Below are 27,587 nucleotides of genomic sequence, written 5' to 3'. Positions count from 1 at the left end.
ATATAAAATATAGGCCTAGCAAGTTTTATTTATTTTGGATAGGCCTAGTTAATGTGGAAAAAACGAGTAATACGTAAGGGTTCCTAAACTTTTATGATATGTGACTCAGTTACTTATTGGAAAAATGATTAATTAGCTTATATTTAAGGGAAATCAATTAATTTCGTAATGATATGACAACAATAAGTGCTATCATTGGTTTCAATGTTTTAGCCTGAAGGCTACTATAAATATGCCGATTTTACGTCTCAAAAATGTGATTATCGTGACTGTTTACAGAATGCAAAGGACTGTGGCATTTTTTTATTTAAACTTAACGAAATATATTAGACCGAACAGGAATATAGGGCAAAGAAAAAGCAAAGAGTTAAAATTCTTTCTATATTGCACGCGCACGCGCGCACGCACGCGGGCGCACGCACCAGTTACAAGCATCAACAGAGAGCCTCTGTTTCATTCACAAATACTTGCGATATGAAAGAATAAAGCACTGTGGCTTTAAGAGCTTTCTGTGGATTGTAAAGGCAGCGGGGAAGTAGCGGGAAGTAAACCCGAACCAAAACCGCTCTCGCACACCTGTTAAGTGCGGATTTAACCATTTAAAACACCGACAGAATCTGAGAACGCTACAGAGACTGCAGGTAAGACATTTAAACCGACTGTTAAAATCTATGTGAGAGATTATGGCTGCTATCATTTGCTTTGACGATTGTCTTGCGCTACATAGAGGTGGTTTGATTTAGCCAGACCCGCAAAGTGTCTTTCATTTCTGTAGCCATATGCAATAAATAAGTATGGACGACTATACTGTATGTTTAAGAACGTGCGCTTTTATGAATGTGCTAAAATAAGGTCCCTAAAATGAATTATTAGGCGGAATTAGGCTAACAATTTACTTGTGTGCTTTTGTAGTACGTGTTGTTCCGCAGGTCCGAGTATGAGCGCGCAGAATGAACGATGTGGTTACGGACTTCAGTCTCACAGGTATACGATCACATTGAGCCAAATGTATTTAAAAAATAGAAGAGGGTGAGAAAGAGGAGGGGAGAGATAAGTGAGACGGAGAGATCGTGAAAATTTTGATCCTCTGAAGAATTTAAGAACGGTTACAAGACTGCTGCTGCTCTCTCTCTCTCTCTCTCTCTCTCTCTCTCTCTCTCTCTCTCTCTCTCTCTCTCTCTCTCTCTCTCTCCCTCTCTCCTCCCTCTCTCTCTCTCTCTCCTCTGTCTGTCTCTCTGTCTCTCTCCTCTCTCCTCTCTCTCTCCTGTCTCTCTCTCTCTCTCTTCTGTCCTCTCTCTCGTCTCCTCTCTCTCTCTCTCTCTCACTCTCTCTCTCTCTCTCTCTCTCTCTGCTCTCCTCTCTCTCTCTGTCTCTTCTCTCTCTCTCTCTCTCTCTCTCTCTCTCTCTCTCGCTCTCGCTTCTCTCTCTGTCTCCTCTCTCTCTCTCTCTCTCTCTCTCTCTCTCTCTCTCTCCTCTCTTGTCTCCTCTCTCTCTCTCTCCCCTCTCGTCTCTCTCTCTCTCTCGCTCTCTCTGTCTCTCTCTCTCTCTCGCTCTCTCTACACAGGTACATTTTGGATAATCTTGAAATTAAAAAGTATATTGTGATACTGAGTTACAATAGGTTTAACAATAAAGCAAGTGAAATACTTTTTCTTTAGTGGAAATTACATTTGATAAATCTGGATCAGACAGGTGACCTATGTGGTTTCGTAAAGTGTTGAAGATTTAAGAGAGCTTAATTTCAAAATCACGAACAAAATAAACTAATCTGATTAATCACAACAGTTGTGTTGTTTTACACTGGTAATCTTAATAGCAAGATCCCCTAAACACTGTAGTGTATTGTTTTACAAAGACCCAAGAATGTCTGATTACCAAAAGGTGGCTTTATCCTTTTTCATATGTATCCACTGCGCAAATCTCTCGTCACTCAAATCCGGTCACAATATGCACAGTGTTTTAGAGATCAGGACTGTTAACTATTTCTGCATTTGTACTCCGTCCTAACCTGTTTCATGTGGCTCCACGCTAGTTTCTAATCCCATAAAACACTCCATAATTCATTTTTACTCCAACGCATCCATTCTTCCACTAACAGCGCCGGAAGGGACGCAATGAGAACAACCAGCAAATCAAAATAAAGGACTGTCCATGTGATTCTAAGAGGCTCGGCTATTTTTAAATCCTTTTTTGACTAAAAGGTCAAAGGAGATCATGTGAATGTTTTCCTGGGACTCTTTCTCTTTTGAAACTCCAGAGATATTACTTTTTGCTTTAACTTGGAAGAGAAAGATCCACTGCGGATTTAAGTACACTGGACATCCGAACAGAATTTGAATAAGATACAGCATGATAATGAATCTATCTACAAACTGATCTTTTGGTTTGCACAAATTTGGTCTCAGTCCATCAGTTGAGTTGTGGACAAACAGCAGTAAGATGTGTGACGTGTTGGACATACCGCGTGCTCGCTCAGACAGCACATCCAGCACTGGGTCTCAGTCTACTTCAGGACGAATGATACTGCGTCAGCGGATCGCTCAGCTGCTCACATGTCTGGAAGATCTCAGCTCAGATGATGAAGCAAATGAGGAAGTGTCCCGCACGCTGGATGAAGCCTTTCATCTCTGTGGAAGATACACAAACAAAGAGTCTTTCAGGTGTCTGAATGCACAGATGTGAAAAATCCTCAACATCCGATTTTCTGCCTCTGATCTGTATCTCTTGCTGTTTGCTGTGTACTTTGTGATGTTCAGTGATAATGTCAGGATTATGTTTATCATCATTTGATTGTCCAGAGATGTTAGATGTATCTGTTAGTAATAGATTTAGAGATTTTGGAGACTTTGGATTTAAATATGAAGCTGAAAATACTGACTCTAAATCTTAAAACATGCATTCACATTAAAATCTATAAAATACCTTAATGGCAGAACTGTATATAGAATCGTATATTTTAAACAGTATTAGTTATGCAAAATCCTTTGCATTATTTACAGTTTTAAATGCTTTCATAATACCAAGGGGGAAATAGTTACCTTAATAAAAAGTTCATTTGTAAGTTGATTCGGCTAAAGGGATAGTTCACCCAAAAATGAAAATTCTGTCATCGTTTATTCATCCTTATGCCTTTCAAAAGCTATATAAAACTCTTTTTTCTGTGGAACACAAAAGAAGATTCTGAGAAATGTCTCGGTGGTTTTGTATCCATACAACGGAAGTCAATGGGGGTCGATGTTGTTTGGTTACCAACATTCTTCAAAATATCTTCTTTTGTGTAGTCATACAGGTTAGGAATGACATGAGAGTAAAATAATTTTCATTTATCAGTGAACTATCCCTTGTGTTATGCTGGAGTGATAAAAAGTGTGAAATTGGTAATTAAGGAGTCCCAGCAAATTCTTGCATGTAATAAAAAAAATCTAGTTTTTTTATTCTTTCACACAGCTATGACAATATTGAATATATTTAGTTACATGTGCATGCTGTTCTGTTTCTTCCCTTTTCTCTGGTTCAGGCTGCACATGGTCACGTGGAATGTTGGCACGGCAGAGCCGCCAGCTGATGTGAGGTCATTACTGCAGCTCGACTTACACCCGGCCACTGACCTCTATGTGATTGGGTGAGTTACTGTCACCTGAAAAACATGATCACCTAAGATACAATCACTGCCTGTTTAGATAGTTACATAATTCACAAGTAATTTTAAATTATTTAAAAAAATTAAACACTGACACTAAACAATAAAATACATTTTCTTGACTCCAAATCTAACAAAACTAAATAAAATATTACTTTAGTACGAAAAATACGTAAAAATTTACCATTTTAGTTCGTAAAATACGAAAACTTAAATATGACTATAAACACGACTAAAAAACTACAAAAAGTTCAGAGGCAAGGTTAAGGAAACAAAAATAAATTGAAAGGACAGATTTAAATGAAAAGAAAAACAAAACCTTACATTTAATTTCATTAATAATGTAAGCAGATGTGTTTGTGTTGCAGGCTACAGGAAGTGAATGCCGCTCCGGCAAGATATGTATCTGACCTCATATATGAGGATTCATGGTGTCGCCTTCTCATGGACACACTGGCACCAAATGGTTATGTCAAGGTATAGCTATACAAAGATTCAGGTTGGAGTGGATGTGTTCATGAGTGTCTTGCTGTGTTTCATGCAGTTGCAACAGCAAGCCTTAGAGAACCAAAGAGCAGGATGATGAACTGCCTGCTCATTAAGCTTGTTAAGCTTCATTGTTCAATGCAGGCCAATGAGAACACTAGAGGCTTTGTTTCACACCAGAGTATTTATGTAACGCAACCACACATTTAATCCGTGCCCCCCCCATATGCCTTTCATAACTAATTAGCTTTCAATTTAAAAACATTAATAAATATTTCAGGAATTTCCAGTAGCTTACAAATAGGCCTACTGTACACTCAGTGTTTGTGTGTTTTGATTTTAATAACAGTTGACAACTTGTTATTTCTTTGATCACAATGATGATAAGCACAATTGATCTTTGCTCCTCTCAGGTGACATCGGTAAGGATGCAGGGTTTGCTGTTGTTATTGTTTGCAAAGCAGATCCACCTTCCCTTCATCAGAGATATTCAAAGCACATACACCCGCACAGGACTGTTTGGAGACTGGGTATGGGACAGTGTTTACATTCTTAAACTTTGCAGACATGATGAATTTAACACTGGTTTCACATTGGTTCAAGTTTGGAGAACCAAATCCCCTTAAGCAAAGAAAATATACTTTTTCTATATATTAACTGTGAATATATCAACTCATTTAATACACATTTGAAAACATATAGTATAGAATAATAATATATTACAATATATTGAATAATACATAGGAATTGCCGCTTTTCATATATAAAAAATATAAGCACTTGGGTCCAATATTGTAAATGTATTATTTATTATATTGCATTATATTTTATCCAGTATATTCCCATATACAGCTGCGGAAAAAAGTAAGACCATTTCAAAAGTATTTTTGAAAACAAGTTCATATTCACTTTTAAGTAATACAACAGTTATATTTGCACAGAAAAGTTCAAAAAATATTTTTCTATGTGATAACCTTGATTTTTATCGAAGTTTTCATGTGTCTTGTCATGTTGTCAGTCTTTCACATTGCTGTTGGATGACTTTATGTCACTCCTGAGATTTGATTTTGTTGAAATTCAACAGACACTGGACTGGAATGGCCACAATACATCTAGAAAAAAATTGGAATAGTGTCTGAATTATTTCCGTGGCTGTATTTTAGTTTGTAATGGTGCCTCAAAATCTCCTAAACATGTTTAACCCCACAACAAGCAGGGTGAATTGAGGGTAAAATGGGCAATATTTTTGACAGTGAGAACTGTCAAAACTGTTTTTGGAAAAGACAGACTTATATACAGTTTAGTACTAACAATATTTTATATTTTAGACTAATAATAATGAAATACATTTAAAATATTTGTTTTCCTCAGGGGAATAAAGGTGGTGTCTCTGTACGTTTCTCCTTCTACGGTCACTTGTTGTGTTTTCTGAACTGTCATCTGGCTGCTCATATGAACTACGCCTTGCAACGGATGGATGAGTTTGAATACATACTGGACACGCAAGATTTTGATATTTACAACACGCCGCGCGTGCTTGACCACAAGTCAGTACAAACTCCTGACTTGAATGCAGATTTGCTGCGATTATGAATACAATGTGGTCCTCATATTTTTCTGTTGCCTTACTCTTTGACCTACTGTTAGGGTAGTCTTCTGGTTTGGTGATCTGAACTTTCGTATTGCTGATCACGGGATGCACTTCCTCCGCTCCTCGATCAACAACGGGCGCTTTAATCTGCTGTGGGGAAAAGATCAGGTCAGGCAAAAGCACAAATATGACACATTTACCACCACATACATACAGATTTTATATGTCAAAACAACTCATTTAATCTTTATTTATAGCAAAATAAAGATTAAATGAGAAAAATAAATTAAATCCATCCATCAATTTTTTGGCATCACACAAGCTTCAAAAATAAAGCCTGTTCTAAATAGTAAACAGAAAGACATCTTTTAAGAAAAAGAAATCCCACAATGCACTTTGACACACAATGCAATATACTGTATTTTGCTCAGTCTTGACAAATTATTAATAGATGATAGTTCTTTCTAGTTGAAAACAGATTCTGTTTTACTCCAAAATTGTGTTTTGTTGTTTCTTTTTTCCTTACTATTTTGGCTCTTAGTTGACAATGATGAAGAAGAATGAACCTATCCTTCAAGAGTTCGAAGAAGGACCTTTGTGTTTCAAGCCCACATACAAGTTTGACCGTTTTTCCGAGACATACGATACAAGGTACATCCACACAACTCACACAATCCAAAACCAATACAAGCACACTATTCTCAGCGTATGAACATAGAGACTCAGATCGCCACTTTATGACATCGAACACATTTTATTGAAATTTACAATCATTCTTTCTCCACACAGAGCACAGAGGACGTTGTTTGGCTTTATGTAAGACAGAAAAATTGTGTTTGTTGCATGGTTGTATTGTCTACCTTTACTCACCATCACATCCTATCACATACAAACCCAGTATACTCTCCCTTTGGATGTTTAGTAAATATTTCAATCATATTTATACAAATGTAATGTTGTGCATTTGTATGTTGTAGCTTGTCCACTTTGTTAAGGTGTCTGGATGAGTTTATATTGCAGGAATTTTTGTTTTGCTGTTCGCTGTTAGAAGAGCAAGGCCAGTAAACCTTAGCTTGATCTGATGTATCAGAGGAAGTGGAAATGTTTTCTAAAGAGTATGATGTAGACTGATTATACATATTTCTTCCTCCATCCGTCCATCCACCCCGTCTATCAGAGCCTTCACCTTTAACATGACCACACACAGTCTCTGGAGTTATTTAATAGCACAAAAGCTGTCAGTGTGTCAGTGGGTGTGGAAAAGAGGTCTTGGAGAGCTGTCAGCATGTTACTGATCACTGCATGTCACGCTCTGCTTTTATGTGTGTAGAATGCTCATCTCTCTCCGATTTGCTGCTGTTTGATGTATTTCTATATTTTTTTATGATATCCACATAATTTGATCGGTATCTTCAAGTGTAGCTATACAGAATGAGTCTGACATATAATATTTTTAATTTAACTTAAAGGAAGCAGTTTGCATACTGATCACAATGCAAAGTTCTTATGACAACAATGTAGGCCCTACTTTATTTGAAACACACTATTTGATAGATTTTTCCTATTTTTTAAATATCAGGCTGTATATTGTATACAAAACACTATACGCAGTGAGAAGTACATACAGTACGTGAGGAGTATTCTGTTTTAAACATAGCAAACTGTCTTGAATAAGAGTCTTTTTTCTGTTTTGGCTCAATGTTTAGTGGTAAGAAGCGGAAGCCAGCCTGGACGGATCGGATCTTGTGGAGAATAAAGCCCAAAGCTACTGAGAATGATGAGAGCGGATCAATAACATCGCCAGCAGATGATGATGATGAATACCTGGTTAAAATGATTCAGGACATGTACACCTGTGATGTCTCGTACGGGATCAGTGACCACAAACCCGTCATAGGGACTTTCCGTCTGGAGGTACGAATAATGTACTGCTATCAAAACACACAAAAAAACGCATGTTGACATTTTTTACAATATTTTTGGTTAATTTTACTGGGCAAAGAAATACTTACTTTAAAAAAAGGTATTGAAAAGACTTGTTTTTGACAAAAGCTAACAGACATGAAATAAAAGTCCCAAAACGTAATAATTTTGATACCCTGAAAACTTGTGGGTTGTTTAAGAGTTTGTTCATCTATTTTATTTCACTTTCTTCCTGAAGATTGAATTAATGACAGACAATGTGAATGTTCAGTCAAATGGTTTGCAATGCAGTTTATTCTGACATTACTTAAGCGTGGATTAATTTAGGTATATTTGGACTACAAATCAAATATAGCAAAATACATTAATAAGGTAAATTAAGATTGACGATTATTGGTTTAAATGTAGATGAGAAAGAAGGTGGACACACCTCTGGTCACACTGACCGCAGAGGGACTCTGGAGCGCAGATGAAGATGCCACACTCACCTACACCATTCTGGAAACCTTTGAAGCCTCAACATGGGACTGGATTGGACTTTACAAGGTGAGAGAGAGAGAGAGAGAGAGAGAGAGAGAGAGAGAGAGAGAGAGAGAGAGAGAGAGAGAGAATGGTTGATGGATGAACAAAACCATGAAAGAGACAAAAAGGAGATGGGTATCATGAAGCAGGTCACTAACCAGAGGTGATTTATATCTCTGTGTGCAGATTGGCTTCAGAAGTCCTTCAGATTACATCACCTTCGCCTGGGTCAAAGATGATGATGTAGCTGCCAATGGGGAAGTCGTGACGGTACGGCAGACTTATACACTGAAAAAGAGCTGATGATGATATTACTGATGTTAACAAAGACATTAATAGTGTTGATGTTGAGGCAGGATACAGTAACTTTCCATTATTATAGAGAACCAGGATTTTTTCAAGCCTAGAAAATTCATGAAAATGAATAAAATCTTAAAAGATCAGGTCAGTTTTATTGTGAATATTATTCTGTATGCTCAGATCTGAAAAAAAATGTAAAAAATAGATAAGATTGCTCTTCGTAATGGGAATCTCTATACATTATTTTTAAATGGTAAAAAAATTAAAAATGGCATATTGGTCCAGTTGGTGTCATTTACTGCATCTATTGGGTCATCTTTGACCTCTTGGTAAATATGACATGGGGGATGTTTTCTCTTTAAGGTCATTATTAGTAAGGATGAGCTCCCCCTGCTGGCAGGGGACTATGTGCTTGGATACTACAGCAGCAACATGCAGAGCCTCATTGCTTTATGTCCAACTTTCCAGGTGGGCTTCCCTCTCTCTTCTCTTTCCCACATATGCATCTCTATGCATGAGGCTTATAAACCTACTGATTCACCTGCTGTTTACTTCTTCCAGATTCTACAGTCTGAGCGAGCTATGATGGAGGGTCTGATTCCTGAGAACATCAACGGATTTGAAAAGTAACTCAGTATTTGCTGATCTGCTGGACATATGCTCACCAAACATTAAAATATGAGATCTGATTTGGAATCAGCTTTCAGTTGGTTTTAAAATGTAAATGATTGTGAAACAGCCGTCTACAATTGTCTCTCAGGCTTTAAAACTCCTTAAATGCAACTGATAGTTTTCTCCCTCCTCAAATTGCTGCACTCTGTTGATTCTGTAGCTTGTAGTGCATATGTTGCACTGTATTAATGGAATATAAATAGTTTTGAACCTACTACATTTATATTGGATGTCCAAATTCGCTGTTTTTTTGGAAATAGAGAAAACACTTTTTAAATGATTAAATACTGTGTTGTCAAAGTTGACAAGCACTTTTTAATACTTTGCATTGGTAAGATATTTGCAAAAACCCAGTGACAGACATAAAGGGTGACTCATAATAATGATTTATGGCAAAAAATAAAAATCATGAAATATGGAGATACAAGGTTTCGGCAGGACAGCAATGATATCAGTTTAAGATTACCAAAGTTTGTTTAGTCTCTTAGGGCTTTCCTTATCAGAATGAACTTTATTCTGAGGTAGCAAGTGAATGCTGGGTTTGGATAAGGGGAGGTTGTGGTAAATCCAATACTGTAGTACTGTTAATATTAAAAATTTATTCTATTATACTAATAAATTAGAAATATGCAGTTTATCATATCGCAGAATAATTTTACAGAAATACACATTTTACAGAGTTGTTTTTTTAAACATCAGACCTGCCCAAAATCATAAATTTTGCAATAATCTGTATTTCTGTAACAACTTTTGAACTTTATTTGGTTAATGTTATATTTACTGTAACTGTATTCTGTTAATGCAACGAGTTGATTTGACCACTTATCATTTACGTTAAATTTATTAAAATGTTTCTGAAGCCGATAAACACAATATTGTAATGTCTGAATATTTAATTCACTCAATATTGCTCTCTATTTTCGTCTGTAATTTTTCTCCAAGGTTCCTGTCATTTACTCCAGGGGGCGCTGTTTACTTTATTATTCTCCTGTTTGTATTCCGTTTCAATAGTCTGAGATATGCACACAGGGTTTTACAGCACCTAACAGTGTACAGTACTCAGCCCGGCAGATATTGTGTGGTTTTCCCTCTAGGAGCATTTTCATTGATAATTATAGCTATAAATCAGTCTGGAAAGCTCTAGTAGGAGGTAACACCACGTCCAAACCAGAACAAAGAACACAATGTGAGTCAGAGCCAGTGATCATGAGCTATAAAACAATGCCACTAGAACTACTCGTTCTTGTGCAGACAGTAAATCTATACTTAGGATAGTAGACCTAGAAAACATCCATAGGGTCTTTTTATCTAAACGAACTATAGGAGAAAGGATGTGTTTGTCCTTTACCTGTCCAAATCTGCTCAATCTCGTATGATATATTCATAGGGCACAAAAGGTTTTTGTATATTCCAAGAAGGTGCGTAAATCAGTAAAAGAGAAAATAAATGACTGATGGACTTAAAATAAATGTTGTAATGTATTTTACATTATTCTGTTGTGGCTTTCATTTTCTTTGTCGACTCACACCTGAGTGCACATCACAGCTGGGCTTTGTAATGTTTATTTGACCGCCTATGCTGCTGTTCCTAGGAGGCAATAAACTCCACTATAAGGATATGAATGTCTTCAATATTGATATACTGTTTTATTATCTTGTAAAAGCTTGGGCTGAGAGCTCCGACAAAATTAAAGTGCTGCGATAGATTAAACTGAGGCAATTTAATTAAAAGCATTAAAGACAAAAAGGCAATAATTAGAGTAATTAGGTGGGAATTTTGTCTCCTGTTGTATCATACCAGCCGCTGAGACCTCACACCCAGGGATCGCAAAAGAGGAAAATCTTCCTAGGGGAGGACACTAAGCATTACGGACCCGGGAGATTCATATTCCCTAACACATCCAACTGGCCCATGATGTCACCGGGGCTGTAAAACTTTTTAATGGCCCACTAAATCTGAATCATGGATTGGAGGCATTTAAGGCTAAAGCAAAGACACGATAGAGAGGGGAAGCGAATATAGAGGCACAAAAAAAAGGAAATGACCTTCATGATGTCATAATGAAAGTGATATCCAAAAGGCAATGAGCACAAATGTTTTGGACCTGATGTGCATGTTCAGAATAGCACATTAAAAGCTCTCTATGGTTGGCTTTATGATGCAACAATGTAAAAAAATAGGATAGCATTTGGTTGGTACAAAATATTGTTTTACACGCTGACATTCCTTAAAGTCCCCATGATATAAAATTGGGAAGTTTTGGGCTTTTAGAACATGTTCCCTAAGGATATACTTAAATGACCCAACACACTGACAAACTTCATATTCTGAAAATATTGTTTAAGCATTCAAAACTTACAAAACGTCCACTTCCACAAAAATGGATCAACAATTTTATGACATCATTCTGCACTTCGGCTTCTCATCAAAATAAAAAAGACCAATCAAAAGCTCTCTAGATCATGGAAAATTTAGAGCCCCTGCTATTGGCTACTTTAAAAGGTCAGGACTGAATATCTTTCGCCCTATTTCAGAGGAGTTTATGTCAATGCATTAAACAAAGCTGCAGATTTGCTTTAGCGAGCTTTTAGTGTCCACACTAGACACACAACGTTTGGGTTGGACTTCAGTGTAATCTACTGTAAATAATAAATGGTCAAAAATGTACCCAAGCTGTCTCTGGGATGGTACCCTTTAAAAAGATCCTAATACTGTATGTAACATTTAAGTACAGATATGTATTTGGTATTGGTACCAATATGTACAGTACCTCTGAGGTACTAATATATCACTACTGTTCTTCTAAAACCTTGTATATCCATATTTGGTGATATCATAAATCATTATTATTAGTCACCCTTTATGTTTGTCACTGGATTTTGCAAATATCCAACTAATAAAAAGTATTAAAAAGTGCTTGTCAACTTTGACAACACAGTATGTAATCATTTAAAAACTACAATGTTTTTACCCTTCTCTGAAAACTAGCAAATTTGGACATTCGAGGTTTTGGAAGGACAGCGACGATATACTCTCAGTCAATTAGGTGCAAAGGTGTACTTATGAAAGTGTACCACCCCAGTGGGTTAATTAAAAAAATATATATAATTCTGACAAAAACTAAATACTGATACAGTGCAAAAAAAAAAAATATTTTATGGAATGTTACTGTATGTTTGAAATGCTTTAAAAATGTTAAATTACAGAAATGCAAATAGTAAAATAACAAAAATTGTACTTTTTTTCTGGCACCCCATCTTTTTTTACTCAAATTCTTTACCTTTTCTTTTCTGTTGCAACATTGTACTGTATGTGTAACAGTTTTAACAAGGCAACATTATAGAGCAATACCGTAGGTTGCTGGTGAATGTAAGCAGATGAATGTAAGGGATGGGTAAGATTCTGTGATGCGATGCAGGGTCCAGCTCCATCTGCACAGTCTTCAGTTTGTGTAATCAATGTCCTCATTAGCCAGAAGCAGAGACGATCTGCAAGAAATATTGAAAGAGAGAGAAATCTTCATTCACAGTGTTCACTGAAAGTGAGAACAGCCTTGACTGGACAAAAGCTCTTCATGTCAAAACTGAGTGTGAAACTCATATTCTTTTACTCTCTTACTGAAAGAAATTACAGTATATTACAGACTATGCTACCTGCTGTTTGAAGATGATTTCAGGCCACAAATAATCCAGAATTAGTCCAAGACTCTTGAAGGGAAGGAACCAGCCATATTAAAAAAACACTTGGCCATATCTACCTGATCTTAAAAAAGGTACAGCTCTATATTTCTCATGGGAGAAAAGCTTGAGAGCAAGTTATTGCACTCTTAAAAAGGACCTGTAATCTTCTGAGAGAAAACAATTCTTCATGTAACCTGGGACTAACAAGCAATACCGCTTTTATTAGTTAAATCACTGTTCTTTGACCTCCGCCGCTACCGCAGGACATAAGACTACAGGTCTGAGATCAGTCCGCTGGGAGCTGAGAAGTGATTGGGTCCGGTAGTCTACAAGCGGACAAGAAAGACTTGTTTCTCTCAGAGGGAAAAAAAGAATATATCTAGCGAAAATTCTCATGAATAAAACATTGTAGGGAGAGGAATCTGAGTCATTCTTGTAGGCCAGGTTCTGGTTGATTTCCACAGGGAGCAGACGTGAGGTTTATTAACTGCGCCTGTTCTCACCTGCTGAAACTGGACCTGGATACACAGCATGAAGGTGAGGTGCAGCTTACACGCGCCGCTGTGACTACAAACAGACAATCACTGTTTTGACCCGCAAACCTTCAGCGTGTTTCCTATAGAACGCTCTGGAAATGAGATCTGTGAGCCTCTGCGTGAGTGCTCACACATACTTGTTTTCGGTGCATTCGATTTATTAAAGCTTGTAGCTGCTATTTGAGCATTACTCGAATGTTAAAACGAACGAACTTCAGAATTTCATACTTTTTGGTGTGAACCACTATTGCTTTAACCCTTTATGCACAGAGGTCACAGTGACAGGGAACAGTTTAAAGGTCTCCTCAGACCAGCACTTTCAACAAGTTGGTATAATTTATTAGGGTCTTCATGAAATGTCTGGAACATATTTTGCTTAAAAACACTCATTGGCTGTGTAAACAAAACCCTTCTTGCCTCGTCAAAAATAGCTGCTCACAGTAACCCGTTTTGGTGCATGTCTCTTTAACTGATAATGAGTTACAGTGAACCCCACCCCCTTCTGTCCGGTGTGTCAACACAACACACGTGTAGTGGCAATGGTTTAGCTAAATGATATTTCCTGAATTCCTCTGCGGTTAGTTTCGTCTTAAACGTCTCAAATCATTCGTCCGGAGATTAAAAAATCAGTCACAGCAAACAGCGAATCCTAATGCTCTTACGTTGTGCATGTATGCTTACCTAAAATACACGGAATCCACTGCAGATCTCAGCGGAATTACATGGATTTTAGCGCTTGTCATTGACAAGTTATAACGTTACACACACAAGAGCTAGTTTGCTGTGACAGATTTTTCAGCCTAAACACGAATGATTTGAGACGTTTAAAACGAAACTAACCCCAGTGTTCGCCCCTGTTCATTAGCAAAACAAACAGCTTGCCACAGCTGAACATATTAACGCACATAATGTATTAACATTCATACAGCTAAACTCCAAGTGTCCATCTGCACTTATATACAGTAAGTTTAACACTGGCTTTGAATGTTCTATTTAGCCCGTGACTGACTTAGCTCCCTTCGCTATCATATGCTAACGTTATCCTCCTATATATACGGTACATTTACATCAATTCAGACTGTTGATAAATATTACTTACATCGGCAGTTTTGTCTGGTTCAGTCGGTCTCGATCCCTCTTGAGGAACAACTTTGAAGCTAATCCTGCTTGTACTGTCCCAGGTTGAAAAAGCACTCCGGTTTGAAGTGATTCGCTCAAACAAGCAGGTTTTTATTTATGGTTTCTGAGGGATTTCCACTAAAAATAAAATAAATCCACTCCTGTCTCTTCCTAGGTTTGGACTCTGTGCAGCGACTACATTGCATGTTGTCCACGAACTTTAGCCATGGCGTCACGTACACCGCTGTCGCTTATGAAAACAACAATGGCGGAGCGCGGTGGTGGGTGGAACTGTGTAGATTAAGGGGCCGTAAGATTATAATAAAATCAGCTTTGGACGTCACAATCGGAGCGAAATCTGAACGGCTCGATTTCTCACATGCTTGCAGGGAAAGGCACACCAAAACAAACTTACTGGGTTCTTATTTTTCACGTTTTCTGGGTTGCTAGATGCACCGGGGACCCGATTATAGCACTTAAACAGAAAAAGTGGGGTTTTCATGTGATGTCTCCTTTAAACAAAAACAAAATGCATACTGTAACCTGACAAGGACATCTGAAAATCTTTTTGAGAAATGGGTAAAAAAGTTCACATCGTTAAAAAAATCCTGAAGGTTGTCATTGAGCTGGCATAAACTCCAGAATGTGCACAAACTATTTTTTATTTAAATCCACAAAAATGGTCATATTCCAGCAGCTGGGGTAAAAACGTAACATTTTTGTAAAGTACCGCGTTTTTACCCCGTTACAGAAATACGTGAACATTCTGTAAAATTAAACAGTAAAATCCTTATTGACATGGGTGATGTTTTCTCTTTCTAAGAATAATGCTTATTTGATCATTAAATATTTGATTGGTGACATTCACAATTTAATTCATTCAGTGTTATTCATAATAATTAGAAAATAATATATTTGTTTTTAATATTTCAAAATGAAAAAAAAAAAAAAACATAATAATATTTTTAATGTAAAGAGCCGAATATTATTAAAAAAAGAATTAGTGCCGATTCTTTTTCATAATAATAGCCTAAATAATGAATATATTTATTTTATGTTTTAAAATGTGAAAAGTGTTTTTTTTATTTAATTAAGCCTTGTTAAGTGTGTTTTATGTATTTTCTTCACTGACCCCCAGCATAACCCCTTCCCTAACCCCAGCACCTCCACAGATTCTCTATTAAACCCCTTGATCTATATTACTGTAAATGCCTACTGCAGACATCCAGAATCAAACCTCTCTGACTTCTATAGTTTACATCAAATTCAAACATGAAACAGACACAGCAGGAACTATTGATTTATAAGTCACTATGAAGTTAATATCACTCTAGCATCTTCTTCTGCCTCCAGGTGTAGTTCTCCATCTCACGACTAGATGTCACTGCTGGAGTTTGGAAACAGGCAACATCATGGAGAAGGCGTGAGGGCCTTAAGCAAGCTTTTTTTTTAAACACCAAACTCTGCAGGCAACTTCATCCCTGCTAATATATACTGCATTTGAGACTAAACTGTGCACTCTAATCTACGCACAAATGGGCTCGCGCTTCAAAGTTTTGTTTTTGTGAACGTCCCGAGGCTAAATTGGATTGCGTTGAATTGAAATACAATCCTAATGAGGCAAATAAAATCAACAGATTAAATTACTTTCAAATGTAGGAAGTGACTCGAGATGGCCGGCGTATGAAAGTCTCAGTTTATGTTATTGCAAGAAGGAAAAAAGAACAACGTTTTGTAGAAGATTTCAGTGTTGTTAACAGAACACCCACATCTATACTGTATATTGAAATAGCATAACATTTACATTTGACGGACATTCTTAAAGTCATTGCGCATTTAAGGCAGCCAATGTGTTTCCAGGGATTCAAACCCGTAACTTTGTCATTGTGAGTGCACCTTTCTACCAGAGCTATACGAGAACAGAAGTGAAAGAGTTAAATCGCCCACTTTACATAGGCTACCTTTGAACAAGCGCATTGTCATCAGACCACCGTCCGAGTTACACCGGCGTTAATATCTTGCTCAATTAAAATGCCTGCTGTGATTAGCCGGATCTCTTAAAAGGCACTTTGAGCCAAAACGGTATTAGCAGGCTCATTGATTTTTGGCATAACCATCTTTCAGTCGGCTCATCAACGTCGGTAATCACGCAACTCAGGCCATTACAAACTACACGGCCGCCGCTGACCCCTGACCAGCCGGATAATCCATCACTGACATTTAAAACAAAAGGCTATCGTCAGGTACAGCGGCCCAGGAGGAAGCAGAACAGCGTGCGGGACCGCAGTCGGGCTCTCCTCCAGAAACACGAAGATCTAACCCCGTAATAAAGACGTCGTCGCCGCTAATTAAAGCTCAGCAGAGGATTTGGCATGTTATGTTGTCCTAAAATGCCTCCTTATGAGTCATAATAACATAAAGAATGATTAACTCCCGCGGTGAAGACAAAACTGGTTTGATTTCACGGTTAAAATGATCTATAATTGCTTGTGTTTGAAAATTAAAGTCTGGTGTAATTACATATTCTCTCATCTAAGCGGTTTCTTTAGTTCTTCAAAAATGATATGAATGTATCGATTATTCATATCTACATTGGTGCCAGAGGCCAGAAAATGCAGGCAAAGCAAAGCGAGCGAATGTTAACATTGGAAACATTAAGCGGAAGATGTAAGTCATTAAATGATGCTGAGTCAGGACACAGCAGAACAATGAGTTATACTTCAGCAGATTACTCAGTCTCAATGCAAACATACTAAAAGACCTCAAACAATAGTTTCATCTTAAGTCATCAGAAAATAATTTTACTTTACGGAATGTGACATTTTCCAGAGCGTATATTAAATAAGAATTAATGGTGTCCATCAGGAATTGACTTATGTTAGCTTTTTCTTTCTGCTGATCATATAAAATATATATTAAAGGAACAGTTCACCCAAAAATAAAAATTCTGTCATCATTTACTCACCCTCGAGTTGTTCCAAATCTGTATACATTTCTTTGCTCACAACAAAGGAATTTATAAAGCATTTTTCCTACTATTTGGTTACACACATTCTTTCAAATATCTTTCTCTGTGTTCATCAAAACAAAGACATTTATACAGATTTGGAACAATTCGAGAGTGAATACATGATGCATTTAAATTTTTGGTTGAACTGTTCCTTTAACAAGATGTGCTACTGAGCTTATTCTGAATGGGGAGGGAATGCAACAATCAATAGACGGTTTCATCGGACATACGCACATGGCCTGAAGTTAACTTCCAGTCTGTGTTTGGTTATAATATAACAATTTATTTTATATTTAATTTAAATTGCTATTCATTTTTTATCATTTTTTTGTATATTAATTGTATTCAATTAAATTAAAATTAAAAGCAGTTATTGATTCTTTGCGGAGGTCTACCGGAAGTTACGTTTGGGTCACATAACGTTTGTTTATGTTGTTGCCGCTGAAACCTGCCTTCCAGTAAAAAGAGCCAAACAACAAAGACTGACGATTATTTGAGACGGGGCTACAGAAGCTCGTGCCAACTTGTGGCAACTGAAGCGACCTAAAAAAAGGTGTTTTTAAGTGCAATTTAAGCTTAGGAAACAAACGTAGTATATATATGCCATTATATAAATATGCCATTTAATTGTGATTTTCCCAGCGATTTTAGAAATATCTGTTGTCAATCATTCAAGTAGGTAGGACTGTGGTCTTGCTATGAGTGAAAAAGCTGCAAGGAGTTTTTGCAAACATGGCTGACTAAACTGACTTTGATTACATTTAGGGTTCATATTTCATGAATATTGTGTTCATGTGTGAAGATTATCTCGACAGACAAAACGTGCAAGTATTACACATGTTTGTTGGTGGCAGAGCTTATTTTTTTGGGATAATTCAAAAGTCTATGAAGAAAAACTTTATTGACTTCCTGTTGAGGGAACCAATGTGCTGCTAACTTTCAGGTTCGCCTACAAAAATCAAAGATTACAAAACATTTTTTATATTCTGTATTAAGTAAACATTCACAATACAACCATGAATCGACGGTAAAATCATCAATACAGCTTTCATGTTGACTTTTAACTCAAAAATTCAGTTCATGTTAGTAGCCTACTGGTTTGGTGCCGACCTGCAAAACTTCTAAAGCTGCTCAACCAGCATGATCTTTCTCATGAAGCTGGGTTCCTACTTAAGTCTTTCTTTTTAGGCTTGATGACCAGCCTGGTTGGGACAAAACGGCACGCCAGCATATTAGCGTCCAAACGCAACATGAGCTATGATCGAATGAGAATAAGAAGGGACTGATGAGCGGTGTGAGGTGTATGAGGCGATTGTTTTTGAGTGAAGCCACATCAGCGAGAGCGAGACTCAGCAGCGGGATCTGTGGGTGTAGCGAGGACACAATAAACGTCCTGCCATTTGACTCCAGCTGTTTTACCTTGTAACACACACACAAACTAATGCTCCACACTCATCCATGCTGCATAGTAATTGCGGACAGATGAGACTTGGGAACATTTTAATGTGTCCTTTTTACGCATCGACACTACAGATGTGATTGAGAGGTGGTGATCACATTTGGCACCAGGGTGTGTCATAATTAATTTAGAACCTACTTAAAGGAACAGTTCACCCAAAAATAAAGGTGATCACCATTTATTCAACCACAACCTGTGACTTTTTTTGTAAAACACAAAAGGAGATATTTTGAGAAATGGCTTAGTGGTTTTGTGTCCATACAATAGAAGTCAATTCTTCAAAATGTCTTCATTTTAGTTCTGCAGAAGGAAGAACGCCATACAGGTTTGGAATGATAATTTTGGGGTAAACTATCCATCTAAAAAGTTCCCAAATTTATGTTTAATGCAGTTGATCCTTGCAGCTGACAGTATCTGCTCTTGCAAAAATCACATTCTAATATTAAGCTTGACATATTTTCTTTTGGTCTGACAGCCATAAAAAAACCCTGAAATTACATACAAACCATACCTGAGGACCACAATCTCATAGAGACTTGAGGATGGGCTCTTTTGATACCACCTATAGAACATCCCAGCAATATACCCCGAAACACCCATAACTCCCTAGTAACCACACTAGCTCTAAGCAGAGGTATTGGTAGTGTCCCAGGTTATACCCTAAGGATGTGAACACAGACCTGGGAGCCCAGTCTCATGAATTGCATATAAATAACACACGCATTGCATTATCTTGAAATACTTATGCCAAAGTTCGATTTTGCGTGCATATGATACGCCTATTTTTGCGTGCATATGATACGCCAATTTAGCACGCGTGCATATTAACCGGCAATTTGTCTTATTAACCTGTCCCCTAACCCAAACCCTAAACCTAATGTTAGCGTGCGTGCATATTATAACCTCTACCCTAACCCAAACCCTAAACCTAACAGTATTATTTTAATTATTTCAGTGTTTCCTCTTCATGTACGTTTCAAAATGGCTTCTTTCCAGCGAGGTGCACGCAAACATTGGCGTATCATATGCACGCAAAATCTAACTTTGCCGTACGTATTACACGATAATGCAACAGCGTGTTATTTATAGGCAGTTCATGAGACCGGGTTGGACCTGGAGGGCTACTTCAAAGGCCCCAAACTTTCCTCTCCTGGGTCTCCATCCAATGGTCCCAAACTGCCTGCAGGGTTCAGAACAACCTACTGTGCTTATAAATATGAACCAATTCTTCTTAATGCAAAACCATATGAAACTGGCTCTTACAATGAGAACAAAGTCATTTTATCAATTCATGTTTTTGCAAAGAGGAACAAAGTTGTCAGATGATTATGAACCCATCAGGCATTCCCAACACGTTCAATGCTCCTACCGCACACAGAGAAGGTGTATGCGGTGTATGTGAGTCTTTTTTAAAAGGTGAGGGTAGATATATTTAAACACTCTGATCAACATTTTATAAGCGTATAAAGCAGACACTCTCGAGTCCCCCAGACTATTCCTAAAGGATCCTGATCTTTCCGGTCACCTTGTTCCTCACCGCTCGATATATCTTTCCCCACAGTTCAGTTCGTCCTGTTAATGAAGGCTATTTCCCCACACGGAATGAGAGGTTAGTAAGTCACCAGACCCATAAAAACGCGATCACCTGTAGAGCAAGTCCCTCCGCCACGGAGAATTTAGAAAAAAAGCTCCAATAACAAAGTGTCCTTTCCAGTGTTGTGACTGACTCTCAGTCTGGACTGAATGTGGGTCAGAGGGAAAGGTTATAAATGAACATGAAAACTCCCACTGTTTTTACCCATTACCCTTCCTTATTATCTGTACAGTGTGGCTGAACGTGGAGGATTCATATTGCTTTAGACAGAGTAAAATGAAAGAGCGCTTTTTACCTCCTTTGATCACGGGGCAATTCGTTCTCTTCTTTTCTTCGGGAGTCGTCAGAAGATTCGCGTGGCCCGTCTTGAGCTGCAAGGATCTCATCAAGAAAACATCTAAGGGCTGTAATGATTCAATCCTGCCACACATTAAGAAATCTTACATTGAACAGTTTTCACAGAGAGAGACAAAAACAAGTCAGATTTGGTGACCCATACCCGAAATGTGACCTCTGCATTTAACCAGAGAGTAGTGAACACACGCACAGCAAGTTGCTAACACACGTTACATAAGACGGCAAATTGTTGGCTAAAGAATAAAAACTGTTATTATTGACTCACCTGCTGTTACAAAACTGTTGGTGCTTTTGTGTATTTGAAGGTGTGAAGCATCAGTCCCCATTTACTGTAATTGCCTGAAAAAGAGCAACAAGTTCAACCCTTGTAAACTTTGTGTTCCAAAAAGGAAATCGAAAAAAACACAAGTATGGAGCCACGTACAAGTTTTTTTTTAGAAATAGACAGATAACAAACACAATTTATAAAAATTTTACAATAAATAATAAAAAAATTAAGTGAAATGTTAAAAAATATCACACAGTTCTAATACAGTTTTTTAATTCTATCAATAACAATCAATAGAAAATAAATAAATAATAAAATAAAATATACACTAAATAATATTATTAATTTAATTATTAATACTAACTAAACTAATACAATTATTGACAATATATTTAATGACTTTTAATATAAACCTTTTATTTATTTATCTTTTTCAACTTTATTAATATTCTTACAATAAAATACATCTTTTTTGTTACATTTATCCACAATTTTTTGATTAAAAAGTTAAGAGCAACCTGCTAAAATTGGTAACATATAGCACCTTTTTGTGAAAGTACATTCTGTCTATTTGACCAATTTCTCAGAAGACTATAACTTAAACAAATAATTTAAATAAGACTTAACTCCTAAACATGTTTATTGGAATTATACCATTGTTAATGTACCGTCAACATATCTAACAAAGAGCCAAATGTTATATTTGTTTGCGATTACACAAATGAGGCCTTGTCTTACAGGAAAAGTGAAAAACTTCTTTCTTTAACATTTCTGGTTTACAATGCCTGCAATACCAGTTTAAAGGGATAGTTCACCCCAAAATAAAAATTCTGTCATCATTTACTCTCCCTCGAGTTGTTCCAAACCTTTATAAATGACTTTGTTCTGCTGAATACAGAGGAAAATATTTTGAAGAGTGTTAGCAATTTTCAGTTCTAGGACATTATTGACTATCATAGCAGGAAAAATTTAAATGGTACTAAAAGGTACCACAGAATTGTTTGCTTTCCTAAATTCTTTGAAATATCTCATTTTGTGTTCAACAGAACAAAAAATATGCAATAATTTTTTCTACTATGGTAGTGAATGATGTTCCGGAACTGAAAATTGCTAACATTCTTCAAAATATCTTTCTTTGTGTTCAACAGATTTGGGACAACTTAAGGGTGAGTGAATGGTGACAGAATTTATATTGTTGGGTGAACTATCCTTTTAAATACAAAGACAAGCAAAGTGAGAGGAAGAAGGAAAGGTTGACAAAATGGCTGACTCAGCAGTGAATCAGCACTGAATGCATCCAATATCTTCAACAGCCAAACACTGCTTTGAAACAAAACAAGTCTCTCTGTTATCATGCTCAGATTAGAGAGGAACAAAATACTGTTTCTCATGTTCCTCAAATTGGGGCTCTTTGCAAACCGCCGAGCATAAAGTGCTGTTTCAATACCAAACTGCAAACTACAAGGGATAAACAGAGTAATTCATGCGGGACGCCCGTGGTAGAGATGTTCAGGATAACAGCTGATGCTTGCCATGAGAGGCTGTGATCGAAACCAGCGTGAAGTTTATACCGAGTGCTGCGGTTTCCCTGTGAAACCTGCAATATCGAACGCTCGACACTGCTATCCAGCCTGGCTCATCCTTTCAAACTGTGATAGCTGTCAGGACAGAAACAGATTTAGAGTCCAAATGTTAGTTTGTCTTTGAGAAAGAGAAGAGAACGATTGAGATAACAACAGAACAAGAGATAAGGTGATGAAAAACAGCGAAAAATGATGAGTCCCGTTAAAGAGAAACGGTGAGGAAAGACTAACTTTAAACTGACTTTGAAGCAACGGTCTTTTAAATAAATCATGATGCGACTCTCCAAAAATGGAGGTTGTAAACGGCACCTGCGTCTCTATTTAATAATTAATTCCCCGTCACAATCAGACATTCCTATAAGGCGTGTGCGTTTGTTTGTGTGTGTGAGAGACGAAAGCAGGATATTTTTCTTTTTTGTCAGGTGTTTGAACCTAGTATTAGTTGACAGTGTAGAGAAAAAAATGGCTTAAACGTTGGCCATGTTTGCTAGTGCCTCTAATGCTAGCAAGGTTAGAACAATACATTACTCGCTAGCTTACACTCACACCGTATCTACGCTGGACACGGCGCGATGCGACGCGCCAAAAGACAATAGAACGCATAAGAACCCATTATAATTTTACATTTTGTCCACTGGATGCAGCGCGGCACAATGCGACAATCCCATTAGAACAAGCCGTGTCGTGTCGCGCCACGCCAGACATGTCCGTTGCAGACACAGAATGAACAAAAATACTGACAAGATGTAATTATGTACTTTTAAAGTAATAAAACGAGTGATTATGACTTCAGAACATTTTTAGTATTATAGTTAAAAGGGCCCTTGAAATAAAAATTGTTCTGGTGGTTTTAATCCCTGTGTGTTAGCTCAGCAGCTATCTATAGACTACTTTGCAAGATGTAAACACTGGTCCAGCAGCATTTCCGGTTTCATTTTTGTATTATTATTTTTTAATCTTACACATATCATTAAATCTTAAATGTATTTGCTTAGCATTGGATTTGGTCATACATGTTTTGTTGGTTGTATTCTGTTCAAACGTTTGTGCAGTGTTAAAGGTCCAGTGTATGAACTTTAGCGGTATCTAGTGGTGAGGTCGCAAATTGCAACCAACGGCTCACTCCAACCCTTCCGCCCCTTTAACTAACATGTTGTCACGTTCTCGCTGGAGATTGTCTGTTTAAGGCTACTGTAGAAAACAACATGGTGAATTCCATGTAAGGGAACCCACGTGTATGTAGATAGAAATAGCTCATTCTAAGGTAATAAAAACATAATGCTGCATTATGTAAGGTCTTTATTCACCCTTGAAGACATAGTTATGTATTAAATGATGTACACTGTTAGCCCTTACCTGCCATTTCTACAGTAATATTGGCATACATCTCTTATTGAGGTTGAATTTTTGAAAGTCACCATTAGTGTGATCAGTGTTTCTTTGAGTTGGGCTGTTGGCTCTCATTTTTTAAATTAACTCTACCTGACTTTGTGCTCTAAACACGTTTGTTTTGGAAAAGGACATTATGCTTAAAAGAGACCATATGGTGGGGCAATTGTCATGAAGTGATGTTAACCTGTAAACAAATGTATAGTATTTTAAGTTCCAAAAGTGCTCTCACAATATATAGACAAAAAAATTAATCTACAGAATGAGTCCGGCACACAAAGACATATACAATCCACACATGAATACAATGGTGACAATCAACTGAATTGCTTCATGCCGCAATGCATGCTGGGTGCATAGTACAAAACTCATTCATGATTGTTTGTCACCATTGATGAGATTTGTATGTCAAGTGTCTAATTGTGTCTCAATTGCAAAGAAATTTTTTTTTTGACAGAGATCTTTCTATTATATCAGCTGTATTCACTTTACCAAACATATCTTAATAAATCATAAATGCTATATTTTTATTACAGTATATAATAATCAACTTCTTTCTGACATATTTTCAGTTACAAAGCAAACATAAAGTTGCATTTCCTGAAAAGTACCTTTCAGTGTTACTGCATAAATGTACATTACAAAGTACTAATGCAACTACCAAAAAAGGTAACAAGCCACTATAAAGTCAAGCGTCCAACTAAAGCAAACACTGATCACCATAATGGTGACTTGAAACATAATGAAACCACTATAATGAACTAGAGTTAAATCTCTGTTAATTCTCAATAAGATCTTACACAGATGACAGAAATAAAGTGAAAGTGGTGTCTGTAATAAGTGAAGATGTTAATGATGTTTGTGTTTAATTCTCCTCTAGTGAGATCTTGACAGATTTCATGTGTTCATCTGTTATTTACACTTAATGTTTATCTAAGACTGTGTGACTTAAGTGAGTTAGATTCTTTTAATGATGTATCTTCAAACAGTCATTGCAGTAGTTTACTGTAAAACACCTACAGTAACTAGCTGGCATCAGTGTTGCCAATATATTACTGTAGAAATGGCAGGTAAGGGCTAACAGTGTATATATTATATATTTTATATATACACAGTAAAATCGCCAGTGTTATAAAAGGTCAAATTAACACTCGCGGTGTATGTATAATCCACACTCTCAAAGTGTGGATTATATAAACACTGTGAGAGTTAATTTGACCCTTTTTAACACTGGCGATTTTGCTGTGTATATATATATATATATTATATATCCAAGCTTTCCACTCACCACGGCACACGTGCTGTTGGTGATGTGACAATAAAAGTGATTTGAGTGATTTGATATTGAATTTCTGTCAATAGATCCTCCAAAAAATTACATATTGGAACTTTAAAAAAACTGAAACGGAAGTTCTTTTGGAACAGTGCTATTAAGATCTTCTGAAGGAGCCTATGTGTACTTTTAGAAAAAAATCGACAGTATTTTTCTTGCTGTAAAATGGACCATAAATATTGATGAGTCATCTTGCACCCAGGAGAATATCCAAATATGTGCCCAATAAAATGCAGTCTAAACTGAAAACACCCCTCCTCCAAATACCTCACTGCACAAACATACATAGATGCACATGCATTAAACCTAATTGTAGTGTGACCAGCACAAATATTAAAACTCACTTTAAAACAAGTCAATATCTCCAAGCCACAGAAGTTCCCACATGTAAAAGTCACTCTTCTAATGTCTTAAGCAGCTACATCAACTGAACACTCTTCCAAAAATGTATTCATATTTTCAAAATGTCTCTAGTCTCTATATTTAAAATGTCTCTAGGATGTAATTAGCCACAGAATGTGGGAATACATTTTGAATGTCTGTTTGTTTTTCCATCCACCTATTCATTCATCATTTTATTTATCCGTATACTGGAGCCAGCCCCAAAATAAAAAGCAAACTAGATCATAGGAACTAGACCAAAACAATATTTTGAAGACATTGAAAAGCTAACAGAGTACATTTCTATCCTATAGCAGGGGAAACAAATGATACATTTGGCTGCTTATAAATATGGGATAGAAAGATCAATAGCAATATGAAAGCGAGGCGCTGTGTTTATGGACCTGTCCTGAGACGCTGTGCGAGAGAGTGAGAGCTAAACAGAAAGCTTCTATTATGAAGAGAAAGTTAGTCTGGCTTTCACAGGTTAACTGATTGGAGACGGCTCTTTCAACTGTTCGTTACAGGCCTGCCTTATTCCAGAGCCCCGGCGCTCCATCTGAAAACAGCCTGGGGAGCTGACTGAATGGCCAGTAACAGGAGAAGAGGGAGAGAAGGTGAGAAAGACAGAGACAGATTGGGAACTCGAAAAATAAATCAAGTACGGGGGACATTATGAACTTCAGCCTAAAGCCTCCCTCAGGCCTCACCTCCATCTCCAGAGTTGCGCTATGTGGATTGTATCCAGGGCAGAGCAGCAAGGACTCGCTCAACACCTCAGACACAGCATGTGGATGGCGATCACATTCTCTACACTGCACTGTATACTGTCTGCGTACATGAAGTGTATGAATAACTTTTCACTGTATTAAGAAACATTTTACTGCACCAATAATTTCAGTTCTGGATGCTCTGGTAAATCTTCACATCTTCACCTGATTTACGGAAAGGGGCAGCTTCACTCACCTTGGCCTTAGATACTACACGAAGTGGATTGTCATAAAATTCAATGAGCTGTAATGAGGCAGAAATGAGATCATGATTTACTTAGTCTTCGCTCTACTTTAAAGCTGTATTTTTTAATAAATGACATACTGTAATAGTTTAGTCTTGCATAATGAAACAGCGCTGGTGTGCTGTTCTCTCTGATAGCAGTGCAGTGTGCAACCATTTTTTTAAATACAGGTAACTGTAGTATTTGCTCAGAGTCTATGCCAAGGTTATGTTTAAAGCACATCAAACTTTGAACACAAGAGACCACGAAGATCTACTTTTTAGCTGCAAGTATCTCTCACAAGCACAGTTATATAACCTTCAAATGCTAGACCATGACCATCAAACTAGACCATGAAGAGGATGAACAATTGATACAGTACCAGGTAAAATATGGCATGTGCATGTGCATGTAAAACCAGCAATATACCCAACAGCAGTGCTATCCTTACAAAACATAAGTACTTCAAGTTTTTTTATTAAGTATAAAGTAAAAAATAAGTTGTATGTATTTACAAGTATAAGCAAATATACTTACTTAAATATACTTATAATACTTAAATATACTTTTGTAAAAGTATATGACATACCCATCATTTACTATATTAAAAAATATTTAACATATATGAATATCTACTCAGTTAACGGTTAAAAGTAAACATACATGACAAGTACATTTAGAATACTTCATTACACTTTTAAGTAGGCTATGTATCGAGCAAAATTGTAAGTACAAGCCAAATGTACTTAC

General features: G+C 37.0%; 1 protein-coding gene and 1 long non-coding RNA gene across 6 annotated transcripts in view; one reads left to right on the top strand and one right to left on the bottom strand.

Moving 5' to 3' along the window:
• Positions 1-457: 457 nt before the first annotated feature.
• Positions 458-10,625, top strand: inpp5kb (inositol polyphosphate-5-phosphatase Kb). Of its 4 annotated transcripts, XM_057320708.1 has the most exons (14): positions 458-641; positions 913-984; positions 3,518-3,622; positions 4,009-4,117; positions 4,540-4,656; positions 5,498-5,673; positions 5,774-5,885; positions 6,259-6,368; positions 6,507-6,533; positions 7,424-7,631; positions 8,049-8,186; positions 8,349-8,432; positions 8,826-8,930; positions 9,024-10,625. In XM_057320708.1, the coding sequence occupies exons 2-14, from the start codon at positions 938-940 to the stop codon at positions 9,090-9,092; spliced, it is 1,407 nt and encodes a 468-aa protein (XP_057176691.1). In that variant the 5' UTR covers positions 458-641; positions 913-937; the 3' UTR covers positions 9,093-10,625. The 4 variants fall into 4 exon arrangements, with proteins under 4 accessions (XP_057176691.1, XP_057176692.1, XP_057176688.1 ...); XM_057320709.1 differs by lacking the exon at positions 913-984 and having other exon boundaries at positions 459-641; XM_057320705.1 differs by lacking the exons at positions 458-641; positions 913-984 and adding an exon at positions 1,704-2,660.
• The window catches only part of LOC130545853 (uncharacterized), a 66,504-nt gene continuing 41,438 nt past the window's right edge, over positions 2,522-27,587 (bottom strand). Inside the window, exons 1-10 of one of the 2 annotated variants that reach the window (XR_008961720.1) lie at positions 22,729-23,073; positions 21,155-21,228; positions 20,828-20,952; positions 12,486-12,622; positions 8,321-8,461; positions 8,071-8,177; positions 7,542-7,648; positions 5,768-5,867; positions 3,477-3,637; positions 2,522-2,627 (exon numbers count right to left, since the gene is read on the bottom strand). This is a non-coding gene — a long non-coding RNA (uncharacterized LOC130545853). Of the gene's footprint in view, positions 2,628-3,476; positions 3,638-5,767; positions 5,868-7,541; positions 7,649-8,070; positions 8,178-8,320; positions 8,462-12,485; positions 12,623-20,827; positions 20,953-21,154; positions 21,229-22,728; positions 23,074-27,587 lie in introns of those variants that run through there. The other variant, XR_008961721.1, reaches the window with a different exon arrangement.

Source organism: Triplophysa rosa, linkage group LG22 (assembly GCF_024868665.1).
Source record: "Triplophysa rosa linkage group LG22, Trosa_1v2, whole genome shotgun sequence".
Classification (NCBI taxonomy): domain Eukaryota; kingdom Metazoa; phylum Chordata; class Actinopteri; order Cypriniformes; family Nemacheilidae; genus Triplophysa; species Triplophysa rosa.
This window is presented reverse-complemented; position numbering and strand designations above follow the sequence as displayed.

Coding starts and splice junctions, on each gene's coding strand:
- inpp5kb (XM_057320705.1), top strand. CDS start 2,440: ATGTGTGACGTGTTGGACATACCGCGTGCTCGCTCAGACAGCACATCC. Junction 4,657..5,497: donor CAGGACTGTTTGGAGACTGG/GTATGGGACAGT, acceptor TGTTTTCCTCAG/GGGAATAAAGGTGGTGTCTC. Junction 6,534..7,423: donor AGGACGTTGTTTGGCTTTAT/GTAAGACAGAAA, acceptor CTCAATGTTTAG/TGGTAAGAAGCGGAAGCCAG.